General features: G+C 46.9%; 1 protein-coding gene across 1 annotated transcript in view; it reads right to left on the minus strand.

Annotated features, from left to right (window-relative positions):
* Nucleotides 1–282: 282 nt before the first annotated feature.
* LOC124028421 (rho guanine nucleotide exchange factor 39-like) overlaps nt 283–14981 on the minus strand; it is a gene marked incomplete at its 5' end in the record, with an annotated part of 15858 nt that continues 1159 nt past the window's right edge. The window contains 3 exons of the mRNA XM_046340473.1: nt 283–316; nt 4996–5232; nt 7424–7512. Coding sequence (XP_046196429.1) covers nt 283–316; nt 4996–5232; nt 7424–7512 — 360 coding nt within the window. The remainder of the gene's footprint in view (nt 317–4995; nt 5233–7423; nt 7513–14981) is intronic.

Genomic DNA, 14981 nt, shown 5'->3' on the forward strand with positions numbered 1-14981 from the left:
TCTCAGTATCCAACTACCTCCCATCTCTCCTCACATCCCCTCAACCTGATTCTTCAGTATCTAACTACCTCCCATATCCCCATTAACCTGATTCTCCAGTATCTAGCTACCTCCCCATCTCTCAAATGAACCTGATTCTCCAGTATCTAAATACCCCCCCCATCTCTCCTCATACACCCCCCCCCATCTTCCCTCATACACCCCCCCCCCCCATTAACGCTTATCTGTCAGACTTGGATTGGTTTGTGGAAAGAGCAAGGATCTCTGAAGTTCTTGGTCCCTTCACAGGATCACACAGCTTGACCTGGCCGGTTCACTGGGAGAGAACGAAGAAGAATGTGAAAAAATGTGTTGTTCACTCCTGTCTATACTGTGGCAATTACACTGTAATAACACCAGGATAGAGGGTTCTAGTTCCTCTGCTCTATATCAGGGTAATTACACTGTAACAACATCAGGACAGAGTAGTCTAGATCCTCTGCTCTATATCAGGGTACTTGGAGCACTGTATAACATCAGACAGAGGGTTCTAAGTCTCTCTGCTCTATATCAGGTACTACACTGTAATAACACTACAGGATAGAGTGGACAGGTTCTAGTTCCTCTGCTCTATATCAGGTAATTACACTGTAACAACATCAGGACAGAGGGTTCTAGTTCCTCTGCTCTATATCAGGGTAATTACACTGTAATAACACCAGGATAGAGGGTTCTAGTTCCTCTGCTCTATATCAGGGTAATTACACTGTAATAACATCCAGGACAGAGGGTTCTAGTTCCTCTGCTCTATATCAGGGTAAATACACTGTAATAACATCAGATAGAGGGTTCTAGTTCCTGCTCTATATCAGGGTAAATACACTGTAATAACACCAGGATAGAGGGTTCTAGTTCCTCTGCTCTATATCAGGGTAATTACACTGTAGTGGACAGGGGGTTCTAGTTCCTCTGCTCTATATCAGGGTAATTACACTGTAATAACACCAGGATCGAGTGGACAGGGTTCTAGTTCCTCTGCTCTATATCAGGTAATTACACTGTAATAACACCAGGATCGAGTGGACAGGGTTCTAGTTCCTCTGCTCTATATCAGGGTAATTACACTGTAATAACACCAGGACAGAGGGTTCTAGTTCCTCTGCTCTATATCAGGGTAATTACACTGTAATAACACCAGGATAGAGGGTTCTAGTTCCTCTGCTCTATATCAGGGTAATTACACTGTAATAACATCAGGAAAGAGGGTTCTAGTTCCTCTGCTCTATATCAGGGTAATTACACTGTAACAACATCAGGACAGAGGGTTCTAGTTCCTCTGCTCTATATCAGGGTAATTACACTGTAATAACACCAGGATAGAGGGTTCTAGTTCCTCTGCTCTATATCAGGGTAATTACACTGTAATAACACCAGGATAGAGGGTTCTAGTTCCTCTGCTCTATATCAGGGTAATTACACTGTAATAACACCAGGACAGAGGGTTCTAGTTCCTCTGCTCTATATCAGGGTAATTACACTGTAATAACATCAGGACAGAGGGTTCTAGTTCCTCTGCTCTATATCAGGGTAATTACACTGTAATAACACCAGGACAGAGGGTTCTAGTTCCTCTGCTCTATATCAGGGTAATTACACTGTAATAACACCAGGATAGAGGGTTCTAGTTCCTCTGCTCTATATCAGGGTAATTACACTGTAACAACATCAGGACAGAGGGTTCTAGTTCCTCTGCTCTATATCAGGGTAATTACACTAATAACACAAGGATAGAGTGGACAGAGGGTTCTAGTTCCTCTGCTCTATATCAGGGTAATTACACTGTAATAACATCAGGACAGAGGGTTCTAGTTCCACTGCTCTATATCAGGGTAATTACACTGTAATAACATCAGGAAAGAGGGTTCTAGTTCCTCTGCTCTATATCAGGGTAATTACACTGTAACAACATCAGGACAGAGGGTTCTAGTTCCTCTGCTCTATATCAGGGTAATTACACTGTAATAACACCAGGATAGAGGGTTCTAGTTCCTCTGCTCTATATCAGGGTAATTACACTGTAATAACATCAGGACAGAGGGTTCTAGTTCCTCTGCTCTATATCAGGGTAATTACACTAATAACACCAGGATAGAGTGGACAGAGGGTTCTAGTTCCTCTGCTCTATATCAGGGTAATTACACTGTAATAACACCAGGACAGAGGTTGTTCCACTGCTCTATATCAGGGTAATTACACTGTAATAACATCAGGATAGAGTGGACAGAGGGTTCTAGTTCCTCTGCTCTATATCAGGGTAATTACACTGTAATAACACCAGGACAGAGGGTTCTAGTTCCTCTGCTCTATATCAGGGTAATTACACTGTAATAACACCAGGATAGAGGGTTCTAGTTCCTCTGCTCTATATCAGGGTAAATACACTGTAATAACACCAGGACAGAGGGTTCTAGTTCCTCTGCTCTATATCAGGGTAAATACACTGTAATAACACCAGGACAGAGGGTTCTAGTTCCTCTGCTCTATATCAGGGTAATTACACTGTAACAACATCAGGACAGAGGGTTCTAGTTCCTCTGCTCTATATCAGGGTAATTACACTGTAATAACACCAGGATAGAGGGTTCTAGTTCCTCTGCTCTATATCAGGGTAATTACACTGTAATAACACCAGGATAGAGGGTTCTAGTTCCTCTGCTCTATATCAGGGTAATTACACTGTAATAACACCAGGACAGAGGGTTCTAGTTCCTCTGCTCTATATCAGGGTAATTACACTGTAATAACATCAGGACAGAGGGTTCTAGTTCCTCTGCTCTATATCAGGGTAATTACACTGTAATAACACCAGGACAGAGGGTTCTAGTTCCTCTGCTCTATATCAGGGTAATTACACTGTAATAACACCAGGATAGAGGGTTCTAGTTCCTCTGCTCTATATCAGGGTAATTACACTGTAACAACATCAGGACAGAGGGTTCTAGTTCCTCTGCTCTATATCAGGGTAATTACACTAATAACACAAGGATAGAGTGGACAGAGGGTTCTAGTTCCTCTGCTCTATATCAGGGTAATTACACTGTAATAACATCAGGACAGAGGGTTCTAGTTCCTCTGCTCTATATCAGGGTAATTACACTAATAACACCAGGATAGAGTGGACAGAGGGTTCTAGTTCCTCTGCTCTATATCAGGGTAATTACACTGTAATAACACCAGGACAGAGGTTTCTAGTTCCACTGCTCTATATCAGGGTAATTACACTGTAATAACATCAGGAAAGAGGGTTCTAGTTCCTCTGCTCTATATCAGGGTAATTACACTGTAACAACATCAGGACAGAGGGTTCTAGTTCCTCTGCTCTATATCAGGGTAATTACACTGTAATAACACCAGGATAGAGGGTTCTAGTTCCTCTGCTCTATATCAGGGTAATTACACTGTAATAACATCAGGACAGAGGGTTCTAGTTCCTCTGCTCTATATCAGGGTAATTACACTAATAACACCAGGATAGAGTGGACAGAGGGTTCTAGTTCCTCTGCTCTATATCAGGGTAATTACACTGTAATAACACCAGGACAGAGGTTTAGTTCCACTGCTCTATATCAGGGTAATTACACTGTAATAACATCAGGATAGAGTGGACAGAGGGTTCTAGTTCCTCTGCTCTATATCAGGGTAATTACACTGTAATAACACCAGGACAGAGGGTTCTAGTTCCTCTGCTCTATATCAGGGTAATTACACTGTAATAACACCAGGATAGAGGGTTCTAGTTCCTCTGCTCTATATCAGGTAAATACACTGTAATAACACCAGGACAGAGGGTTCTAGTTCCTCTGCTCTATATCAGGGTAAATACACTGTAATAACACCAGGACAGAGGGTTCTAGTTCCTCTGCTCTATATCAGGGTAATTACACTGTAACAACATCAGGACAGAGGGTTCTAGTTCCTCTGCTCTATATCAGGGTAATTACACTGTAATAACACCAGGATAGAGGGTTCTAGTTCCTCTGCTCTATATCAGGGTAATTACACTGTAATAACACCAGGATAGAGGGTTCTAGTTCCTCTGCTCTATATCAGGGTAATTACACTGTAATAACACCAGGATAGAGTGGACAGAGGGTTCTAGTTCCTCTGCTCTATATCAGGGTAATTACACTAATAACACCAGGATAGAGTGGACAGAGGGTTCTAGTTCCTCTGCTCTATATCAGGGTAATTACACTAATAACACCAGGATAGAGTGGACAGAGGGTTCTAGTTCATCTGCTCTATATCAGGGTAATTGCACTGTAATAACATCAGGACAGAGGGTTCTAGTTCCACTGCTCTATATCAGGGTAATTACACTGTAATAACACCAGGACAGAGGGTTCTAGTTCCTCTGCTCTATATCAGGGTAATTACACTGTAATAACACCAGGATAGAGTGGACAGAGGGTTCTAGTTCCTCTGCTCTATATCAGAATATTTCATTCATTCGGATCTAGGACGTGTTATTTTAGTGGTCCCTTTATTTTTTTGAGCAGTTATATATATATAACTACCTATATATTCTGTACGAACCCACCTCTGAATGACAGCATTATCATATATACGGTACATTCTATATGAACCCAGCTCTGAATGACAGCATTATCATATATACGGTACATTTTTATTATTTTACCTTTATTTAACCAGGCAAGTCAGTTAAGAACATATTCTTATTTTCAATGACGGCCTGGGAACAGTGGGTTAACTGCCTGTTCAGGGGCAGAACGACAGATTTGTACCTTGTCAGCTTGGGGGTTTGAACTCGCAACCTTCCGGTTACTAGTCCAACGCTCTAACCACTAGGCTACGCTGCCGCCCCATTCTGTACAAACCCACCTATGAACGACAGCATTATCATATATATATATACTGTACATTCTGTACGAACCCACCTCTGAATGACAGCATTATCATATATATATATATACAGTACATTCTGTATGAACCCACCTCTCAGCTGGCCCCCCAGTCAGCTTCATCCTCTTGGAGGCGCTGCCCTCTGCTTCTGCTGGAGCTGTAGGTCTGGAGGGGGTCTGGGGTGGAGGAGGGGCCATCCTCTTCCTCCCTGGGGTGGTGGGTGGTGTGGAGGGGGTAGTTTGGTTCTTCTGGTCCTCTACAAAGCAGCGTAGAGGTCTCCTGACCAGATCATCTCTCTGATGGACCACTGTGTTCCTGGACTTTAACTGACTGGAGAGACCACAGACAACATGTTAGAACAACTGACTGTAGAGACCACAGACAACAACTGACTGTAGAGACCACAGACAACAACTGACTGTAGAGACCACAGACAACAACTGACTGTAGAGACCACAGACAACAACTGACTGGAGAGACCACAGACAACAACTGACTGTAGAGACCACAGACAACAACTGACTGGAGAGACCACAGACAACAACTGACTGGAGAGACCACAGACAACAACTGACTGGAGAGACCACAGACAACAACTGACTGTAGAGACCACAGACAACAACTGACTGTAGAGACCACAGACAACAACTGACTGTAGAGACCACAGACAACATCTGACTGTAGAGACCACAGACAACATGTTAGAACAACTGACTGTAGAGACCACAGACAACATGTTAGAACAACTGACTGTAGAGACCACAGACAACAACTGACTGTAGAGACCACAGACAACAACTGACTGTAGAGACCACAGACAACATCTGACTGTAGAGACCACAGACAACATGTTAGAACAACTGACTGTAGAGACCACAGACAACATGTTAGAACAACTGACTGTAGAGACCACAGACAACAACTGACTGTAGAGACCACAGACAACAACTGACTGTAGAGTCCCCAGACAACATGTTAGAACAACTGACTGGAGAGACCACAGACAACAACTGACTGTAGAGACCACAGACAACATGTTAGAACAACTGACTGGAGAGACCACAGACAACATGTTAGAACAACTGACTGTAGAGACCACAGACAACATGCTAGAACAACTGACTGTAGAGACCACAGACAACAACTGGCTGTAGAGACCACAGACAACAACTGACTGTAGAGACCACAGACAACATGCTAGAACAACTGACTGTAGAGACCCCAGACAACAACTGGCTGTAGAGACCCCAGACAACAACTGGCTGTAGAGACCCCAGACAACAACTGACTGTAGAGACCCCAGACAACAACTGACTGTAGAGACCCCAGACAACAACTGACTGTAGAGACCCCAGACAACAACTGACTGTAGAGACCCCAGACAACAACTGACTGTAGAGACCCCAGACAACAACAGACTGTAGAGACCACAGACAACAACTGACTGGAGAGACCACAGACAACAACTGACTGGAGAGACCACAGACAACACGTTAGAACAACTGGCTGTAGAGACCACAGACAACATGTTAGAACAACTGGCTGTAGAGACCACAGACAACAACTGACTGTAGAGACCACAGACAACATGTTAGAACAACTGACTGGAAAGACCACAGACAACATGTTAGAACAACTGGCTGTAGAGACCACAGACAACATGTTAGAACAACTGGCTGTAGAGACCACTGACAACAACTGACTGGAAAGACCACAGAAAACATGTTAGAACAACTGGCTGTAGAGACCACAGACAACAACTGACTGTAGAGACCACAGACAACATGTTAGAACAACTGACTGGAAAGACCACAGACAACAACTGACTGGAGAGACCACAGACAACCAGGTGTTTAACATCCCTGTCCAGCCAGGTAAGAGTGGCCCACCAGGTGTTTAACATCCCAGCCAGGTAAGAGTGACCCACCAGGTGTTTAACATCCCAGCCAGGTAAGAGTGACCCACCAGGTGTTTAACATCCCTGTCCAGCCAGGTAAGAGTGACCCACCAGGTGTTTAACATCCCAGCCAGGTAAGAGTGACCCACCAGGTGTTTAACATCCCTGTCCAGGTAAGAGTGACCCACCAGGTGTTTAACATCCCAGAGAGAGAGAGGGAGAGAGAGACAGAGAGACAGAAAGAGAGACAGACAGAGACAGACAGATAGTGAGAGAGAGAGACAGACAGAGAGATAGTGAGAGACAGAGAGAGAGACAGAGAGAGAGAGAGACAGAGACAGAGACAGAGACAGAGACAGAGACAGAGAGAGAGACAGATAGTGAGAGACAGAGAGAGAGAGAGAGAGAGACAGATAGTGAGAGACAGAGACAGAGAGAGAGAGAGAGAGAGAGAGAGAGAGAGAGAGAGAGAGAGAGAGAGAGAGAGAGAGAGAGGGGAGGTGAGAGAGAGAGAGACAGACACAGACAGACAGAGAGACAGATAGTGAGAGAGAGAGACAGACAGAGAGAGAGAGACAGAGGGGAGGTGAGAGAGAGACAGATGGGGTGTCTGTGTTAACGTACCCTACAGCAGAGCTCAGGCTGTAATACCAGTCGTTGATATCTTCCTGGTCGCTGGACATCAGCAGCAGCTTGGCTTTAGGGAAGGTCAACTAGGAGAGAGAAAGAGGGGGATGAGTAAGAGAGAAATATGGAGGAGGGAGAGAGAAGGGGTTAGGGACATAAAGAGAGAAGTGAGACTGAGGGAGAGGAGGGGGGGGAAAGAGTCTGTATGTCTGTCTGTTCCTCTCAGCCGGTCTGTCAAGAAATGGCTGGGGTTCTTCCAGCTTCCTCTCAATCAACGACTAGAAGTCTAGAAAATGGTTGACAATTGTATCCTTGTATTAGGAGATCGTATTACAGTAAGGTTCCTTATGGCTCCTGTATTCAAAGAGCTGCTGCAATGACCCAGCCTGAACACTAGAGGGCAGAGCAGGCCCAGAAATAAACCACCAACACCTCAGACAGTAACATATTACTGTGACAGTCCTCTGTTAGTTCTCCATCTCTGACTACACGGATGGTCTCTCTGTCTATGAGGGTAGAGGAGACAGATGGATGGTCTCTCTGTCTATGAGGAGACAGATGGATGGTCTCTGTCTATGAGGGTAGAGGAGACAGATGGATGGTCTCTCTGTCTATGAGGAGACAGATGGATGGTCTCTCTGTCTATGAGGAGACAGATGGATGGTCTCTCTGTCTATGAGGAGACAGATGGATGGTCTCTCTGTCTATGAGGAGACAGATGGATGGTCTCTCTGTCTATGAGGAGACAGATGGATGGTCTCTCTGTCTATGAGGAGACAGATGGATGGTCTCTCTGTCTATGAGGAGACAGATGGATGGTCTCTCTGTCTATGAGGAGACAGATGGATGGTCTCTCTGTCTATGAGGAGACAGATGGATGGTCTCTCTGTCTATGAGGAGACAGATGGATGGTCTCTCTGTCTATGAGGAGACAGATGGATGGTCTCTCTGTCTATGAGGAGACAGATGGATGGTCTCTCTGTCTATGAGGAGACAGATGGATGGTCTCTCTGTATATGAGGGTAGAGGAGACAGATGGATGGTCTCTCTGTATATGAGGAGACAGATGGATGGTCTCTCTGTATATGAGGGTAGAGGAGACAGATGGATGTCCTCTCTGTATATGAGGGTAGAGGAGACAGATGGATGTCCTCTCTGTATATGAGGGTAGAGGAGACAGATGGATGTCCTCTCTGTATATGAGGAGACAGATGGATGTCCTCTCTGTATATGAGGGTAGAGGAGACAGATGGATGGTCTCTCTGTATATGAGGGTAGAGGAGACAGATGGATGGTCTCTCTGTATATGAGGAGACAGATGGATGGTCTCTCTGTATATGAGGAGACAGATGGATGGTCTCTCTGTATATGAGGAGACAGATGGATAGTCTCTCTGTATATGAGGAGACAGATGGATGATCTCTCTGTATATGAGGAGACAGATGGATGGTCTCTCTGTCTATGAGGGTAGAGGAGACAGATGGATGGTCTCTCTGTATATGAGGAGACAGATGGATGGTCTCTCTGTATATGAGGGTAGAGGAGACAGATGGATGTCCTCTCTGTATATGAGGAGACAGATGGATGTCCTCTCTGTATATGAGGGTAGAGGAGACAGATGGATGGTCTCTCTGTATATGAGGGTAGAGGAGACAGATGGATGGTCTCTCTGTATATGAGGAGACAGATGGATGGTCTCTCTGTCTATGAGGAGACAGATGGATGGTCTCTCTGTCTATGAGGAGACAGATGGATGGTCTCTCTGTCTATGAGGAGACAGATGGATGGTCTCTCTGTCTATGAGGAGACAGATGGATGGGCTCTCTGTCTATGAGGAGACAGATGGATGGTCTCTCTGTATATGAGGAGACAGATGGATGGTCTCTCTGTATATGAGGAGACAGATGGATGGTCTCTCTGTATATGAGGGTAGAGGAGACAGATGGATGGTCTCTCTGTATATGAGGAGACAGATGGATGGTCTCTCTGTATATGAGGAGACAGATGGATGGTCTCTCTGTATATGAGGAGACAGATGGATGGTCTCTCTGTATATGAGGGTAGAGGAGACAGATGGATGGTCTCTCTGTATATGAGGGTAGAGGAGACAGATGGATGGTCTCTCTGTATATGAGGGTAGAGGAGACAGATGGATGGTCTCTGTATATGAGGAGACAGATGGATGGTCTCTCTGTCTATGAGGAGACAGATGGATGGTCTCTCTGTCTATGAGGAGACAGATGGATGGTCTCTCTGTCTATGAGGAGACAGATGGATGGTCTCTCTGTATATGAGGGTAGAGGAGACAGATGGATGGTCTCTCTGTATATGAGGGTAGAGGAGACAGATGGATGGTCTCTCTGTATATGAGGGTAGAGGAGACAGATGGATGGTCTCTGTATATGAGGAGACAGATGGATGGTCTCTCTGTCTATGAGGAGACAGATGGATGGTCTCTGTATATGAGGAGACAGATGGATGGTCTCTCTGTATATGAGGGTAGAGGAGACAGATGGATGGTCTCTCTGTATATGAGGGTAGAGGAGACAGATGGATGGTCTCTCTGTATATGAGGGTAGAGGAGACAGATGGATGGTCTCTCTGTATATGAGGGTAGAGGAGACAGATGGATGGTCTCTCTGTATATGAGGGTAGAGGAGACAGATGGATGGTCTCTCTGTATATGAGGGTAGAGGAGACAGATGGATGGTCTCTCTGTATATGAGGGTAGAGGAGACAGATGGATGGTCTATCTGTATATGAGGGTAGAGGAGACAGATGGATGGTCTCTCTGTATATGAGGGTAGAGGAGACAGATGGATGGTCTCTCTGTATATGAGGGTAGAGGAGACAGATGGATGGTCTCTCTGTATATGAGGGTAGAGGAGACAGATGGATGGTCTCTCTGTCTATGAGGGTAGAGGAGACAGATGGATGGTCTCTCTGTATATGAGGAGACAGGTGGATGGTCTCTCTGTATATGAGGGTAGAGGAGACAGATGGATGGTCTCTCTGTATATGAGGGTAGAGGAGACAGATGGATGGTCTCTCTGTATATGAGGAGACAGATGGATGGTCTCTCTGTATATGAGGGTTGAGGAGACAGATGGATGGTCTCTCTGTCTATGAGGGTAGAGGAGACAGATGGATGGTCTCTCTGTATATGAGGAGACAGATGGATGGTCTCTCTGTATATGAGGGTAGAGGAGACAGATGGATGGTCTCTCTGTATATGAGGGTAGAGGAGACAGATGGATGGTCTCTCTGTATACAGTGGGGCAAAAAAGTATTTATTCAGCCACCAATTGTGCAAGTTCTCCCACTTAAAAAGATGAGGTCTGTCATTTTCATCATTGGTACACTTCAACTATGACAGACAAAATGAGTGGAATTTTTTTCTCTCCAGAAAATCACATTGTAGGATTTTTTATTTTATTTATTTGCAGGGGGAGGAGAGGCAGACTGGGAGAGGAAGAGAGAGAGAGGAGATAGTTAGACAGGGGGAAGGAGAGGGAGGGAGGAAGGGAGAGAGTGAGGGGATAGTTAGACAGGGGGAAGGGAGAGAGTGAAGAGATAGACAGGGAGAGAAAGGGAGGAAGGGAGAGAGTGAGGGGATAGTTAGACAGGGAGAGAAAGGGAGGAAGGGAGAGAGTGAGGGGATAGTTAGACAGGGGGAGGAAGAGAGAGAGTGAGGGGATAGTTAGACAGGGGGAGGAAGAGAGAGAGTGAGAGGATAGTTAGACAGGGAGAAGGAGAGGCAGACTGGGAGAGGAAGAGAGAGAGTGAGAGGATAGTTAGACAGGGAGAAGGAGAGGCAGACTGGGAGAGGAAGAGAGAGAGTGAGAGGATAGTTAGACAGGGAGAAGGAGAGGCAGACTGGGAGAGGAAGAGAGAGAGTGAGGGGATAGTTAGACAGGGAGAGGAAGGGAGAGAGTGAGGGGATAGTTAGACAGGGAGAAGGAGAGGCAGACTGGGAGAGGAAGAGAGAGAGTGAGGGGATAGTTAGACAGGGAGAGGAAGGGAGAGAGTGAGGGGATAGTTAGACAGGGGGAGGGAGAGGCAGACTGGGAGAGGAAGAGAGAGAGTGAGGGGATAGTTAGACAGGGAGAGGAAGGGAGAGAGTGGGGGGAGGGAGAGGCAGACTGGGAGAGGAAGAGAGAGAGTGAGGGGAGTTAGACAGGGAGAAGGAGAGGCAGACTGGGAGAGGAAGAGAGAGAGTGAGGGGATAGTTAGACAGGGAGAGGAAGGGAGAGAGTGAGGGGATAGTTAGACAGGGGGAGGGAGAGGCAGACTGGGAGAGGAAGAGAGAGAGTGAGGGGATAGTTGGACGGGGGAAGGAGAGGGAGAGGAAGGGAGGAAGGGAGAGTGAGGAGATAGTTAGACAGGGAGAGAAAGGGAGGAAGAGAGAGAGTGAGGGGAGTTAGACAGGGAGAAGGAGAGGCAGACTGGGAGAGGGAGAGAGAGTGAGGGGATAGTTGGACTGGTCGAGAAGAGAGAGAGAGGAGAGGAAGGGAGGAAGGGGAGAGTGAGGAGATAGTTAGACAGGGAGAGAAAGGGAGGAAGAGAGAGAGTGAGGGGATAGTTAGACAGGGAGAGAAAGGGAGCCCTGGAAGAGAGAGAGTGAGGGGAGTTAGACAGGGAGAAGGAGAGGCAGACTGGGAGAGGTCCAAGAGAGAGAGTGAGGGGATAGTTGGACAGGGGGAGGGAGAGGCAGACTGGGAGAGGAAGGGGAGAGAGTGAGGGGATAGTTGGATGGGGGAAGGAGAGGCAGACTGGGAGAGGAAGGGAGAGAGTGAGGGGATAGTTGGACTGGGGGGAAGGAGAGGGAGAGGAAGGGAGGAAGGGAGAGAGTGAGGAGATAGTTAGACAGGGAGAGAAAGGAGGAAGAGAGAGAGTGAGGGGAGTTAGACAGGGAGAACGGAGAGGCAGACTGGGAGAGGAAGAGAGAGAGTGAGGGGATAGTTGGATGGGGGAAGGAGAGGGAGAGGAAGGGAGGAAGGGAGAGAGTGAGGAGATAGTTAGACAGGGAGAGAAAGGGAGAGAGAGAGTGAGGGGATAGTTAGACAGGGAGAGAAAACGACTTGAGAGAGAGAAGGGAGGAAGAGAGAGTGAGGGGAGTTAGACAGGGAGAAGGAGAGGCAGACTGGGAGAGGAAGAGAGAGAGAGTGAGGGGATAGTTGGAAAGAGAGGGGGAAGGAGAGGGAGAGGAAGGGAGGAAGGGAGAGAGTGAGGAGATAGTTAGACAGGGAGAGAAAGGAGGAAGAGAGAGAGTGAGGGGATAGTTAGACAGGGAGAGAAAGGTAAAAAAGTAGTGCACTACCCCTATAGATCCTGGTCCAAAGTAGTGCACTACATAGGGAATAGGGTGCTGTTTGGGACCCAGACGTAGAGTAAGGGCCCGGGCCAAGCCCAGGATCAATAATGTGTCTTTTATGAGAAATTACCCATAATGCTATTGAGCGTACAGCGTTCAGGCCTCCGCGGGGATAACAAGCTAATGAAATGCCATTTGTGGCGTTAGATAATGCTGAGTGGTTAGTGGGCCCGGCAGAGGAGTCGGCCGACGAAAACGGGAGGCCTGGAGGAGAGACAGGAAACGACTTGAGGAAGATGTATTTACTGGGGACGGAGGAGAAGAAGAGATCCGTCCTGAGGAAGTGACGGATATAATCAGAGAGATAGAGAGAGAGAGAGAGAACAGAGAACGAGAGAGAAAACGAGAGAGAGAGAGAGAGGAGAGAAAACGAGAGAGAGAGAGAGAGAGAGAGAGAGAGAGAGAAAACGAGAGAGAGAGAGAGAGGAGAGAAAACGAGAGAGAGAGAGAGAGAGAGAGAGAAAACGAGAGAGAGAGAGAGGAGAAAACGAGAGAGAGAGAGAGGAGAGAAAACGAGAGAGAGAGAGAGAGAGAGAAAACGAGAGAGAGAACACGAGAGAGAGAGAGAGAGAGAAACGAGAGAGAGAGAGGAGAGCGAGAGAGAGAGAGGACAGAAAGCGAGAGAGAGAGAGAGGAGAAAGAGAGAGAGAGAGAGAGAGAGACAGAAACGAGAGAGAGAGAGAGAGAGAACGAGAGAGAGAGAGAGAAAGAGAGAGAGAGGAGAGAAAACGAGAGAGAGAGAGAGAGAGGAGAACGAGAGAGAGAGAGAGAAAACGAGAGAGAGGAGAGAAAACGAGAGAGAGAGAGAGAGGAGAGAAAACGAGAGAGAGAGAGAGAGAGAGAGAAGAACGAGAGAGAGGAGAGAAAACGAGAGAGAGGAGAGAAAACGAGAGAGAGGAGAGAGAACGAGAGAGAGAGGAGAGAGAACGAGAGAGAGAGGAGAGAGAACGAGAGAGAGGAGAGAGAAACGAGAGAGAGAGAGAGAAACGAGGAGAGAGAGAGAGAGAACGAGAGAGAGGAGAGAGAAACGAGAGAGAGGAGAGAGAAACGAGAGAGAGAGAGAGAGAGGAGAGAGAACGAGAGAGGAGAGAGAGAGAGAGAGAGAACGAGAGAGAGAGAGAGAGAGAGAGGAGAGAGAACGAGAGAGAGGAGAGAGAGAACGAGATAGTGAGAGAGAGAAAGGGAGGGATGGAGGGAGAGAGAGAAAGAGAGGGATGGAAAGAGCAGGATGGAGGGAGAGGAGAGAGAAAGAGAGGGATGAAGGGAGAGAGAGAAAGAGAGGGATGAAGGGAGAGAGAGAAGAGAGAGAGGAGGAGAGACGAGAGAGAAAGAGAGGGATGGAGGGAGAGAAAGAGAGGGATGGAGGGAGAGAGAAAGAGAGGGATGGAGGGAGAGAGAGAAAGAGAGGGATGGAAAGAGCAGTATGGAGGGAGAGAGAGAGAAGAGAGGGATGGAAAGAGCAGTATGGAGGGAGAGAGAGAAAGAGAGGGATGGAAAGAGCAGTATGGAGGGAGAGAGAGAAAGAGAGGGATGGAAAGAGCAGTATGGAGGAGAGAGAGAGGAAGAGAGGGATGGAAAGAGCAGTATGGAGGGAGAGAGAGAAAGAGAGGGATGAAGGGAGAGACTATACAGGGAACAGACATCACCTCGGTTCTCTGGTCATTAGTACTGGCACTAGGACAGGGAACAGACACCACCCTCGGTTCTCTGGTCATTAGGGATGGAAACTGCACTATACAGAGGAACAGACACCACCCTCGGTTCTCTGGTCATTAGTACTGCACTATACAGGGAACAGACACCACCCTCGGTTCTCTGGTCATTAGTACTGCACTATACAGGGAACAGGCATCACCCTCGGTTCTCTGGTCATTAGTACTGCACTATACAGGGAACAGACACCACCCTCGGTTCTCTGGTCATTAGTACTGCACTATACAGGGAACAGACACCACCCTCGGTTCTCTGGTCATTAGTACTGCACTATACAGGGAACAGACACCACCCTTGGTTCTCTGGTCATTAGTACTGCACTATATGGGGGCAGCAGGGTAGCCTAGTGGTTAGAGCGTTGGACTAGTAACTGGAAGGTTGCAAGTTCGAATCCCCGAGCTGACAAGGTACAAATCTGTCGTTCTGCCCCTGAACAGGCAGTTAACCCACTGTTCCTAGAGAGAGAGA

The sequence above is a fragment of the Oncorhynchus gorbuscha genome, unplaced genomic scaffold (genome assembly GCF_021184085.1).
Source record: "Oncorhynchus gorbuscha isolate QuinsamMale2020 ecotype Even-year unplaced genomic scaffold, OgorEven_v1.0 Un_scaffold_4115, whole genome shotgun sequence".
Classification (NCBI taxonomy): Eukaryota; Metazoa; Chordata; class Actinopteri; order Salmoniformes; family Salmonidae; genus Oncorhynchus; species Oncorhynchus gorbuscha.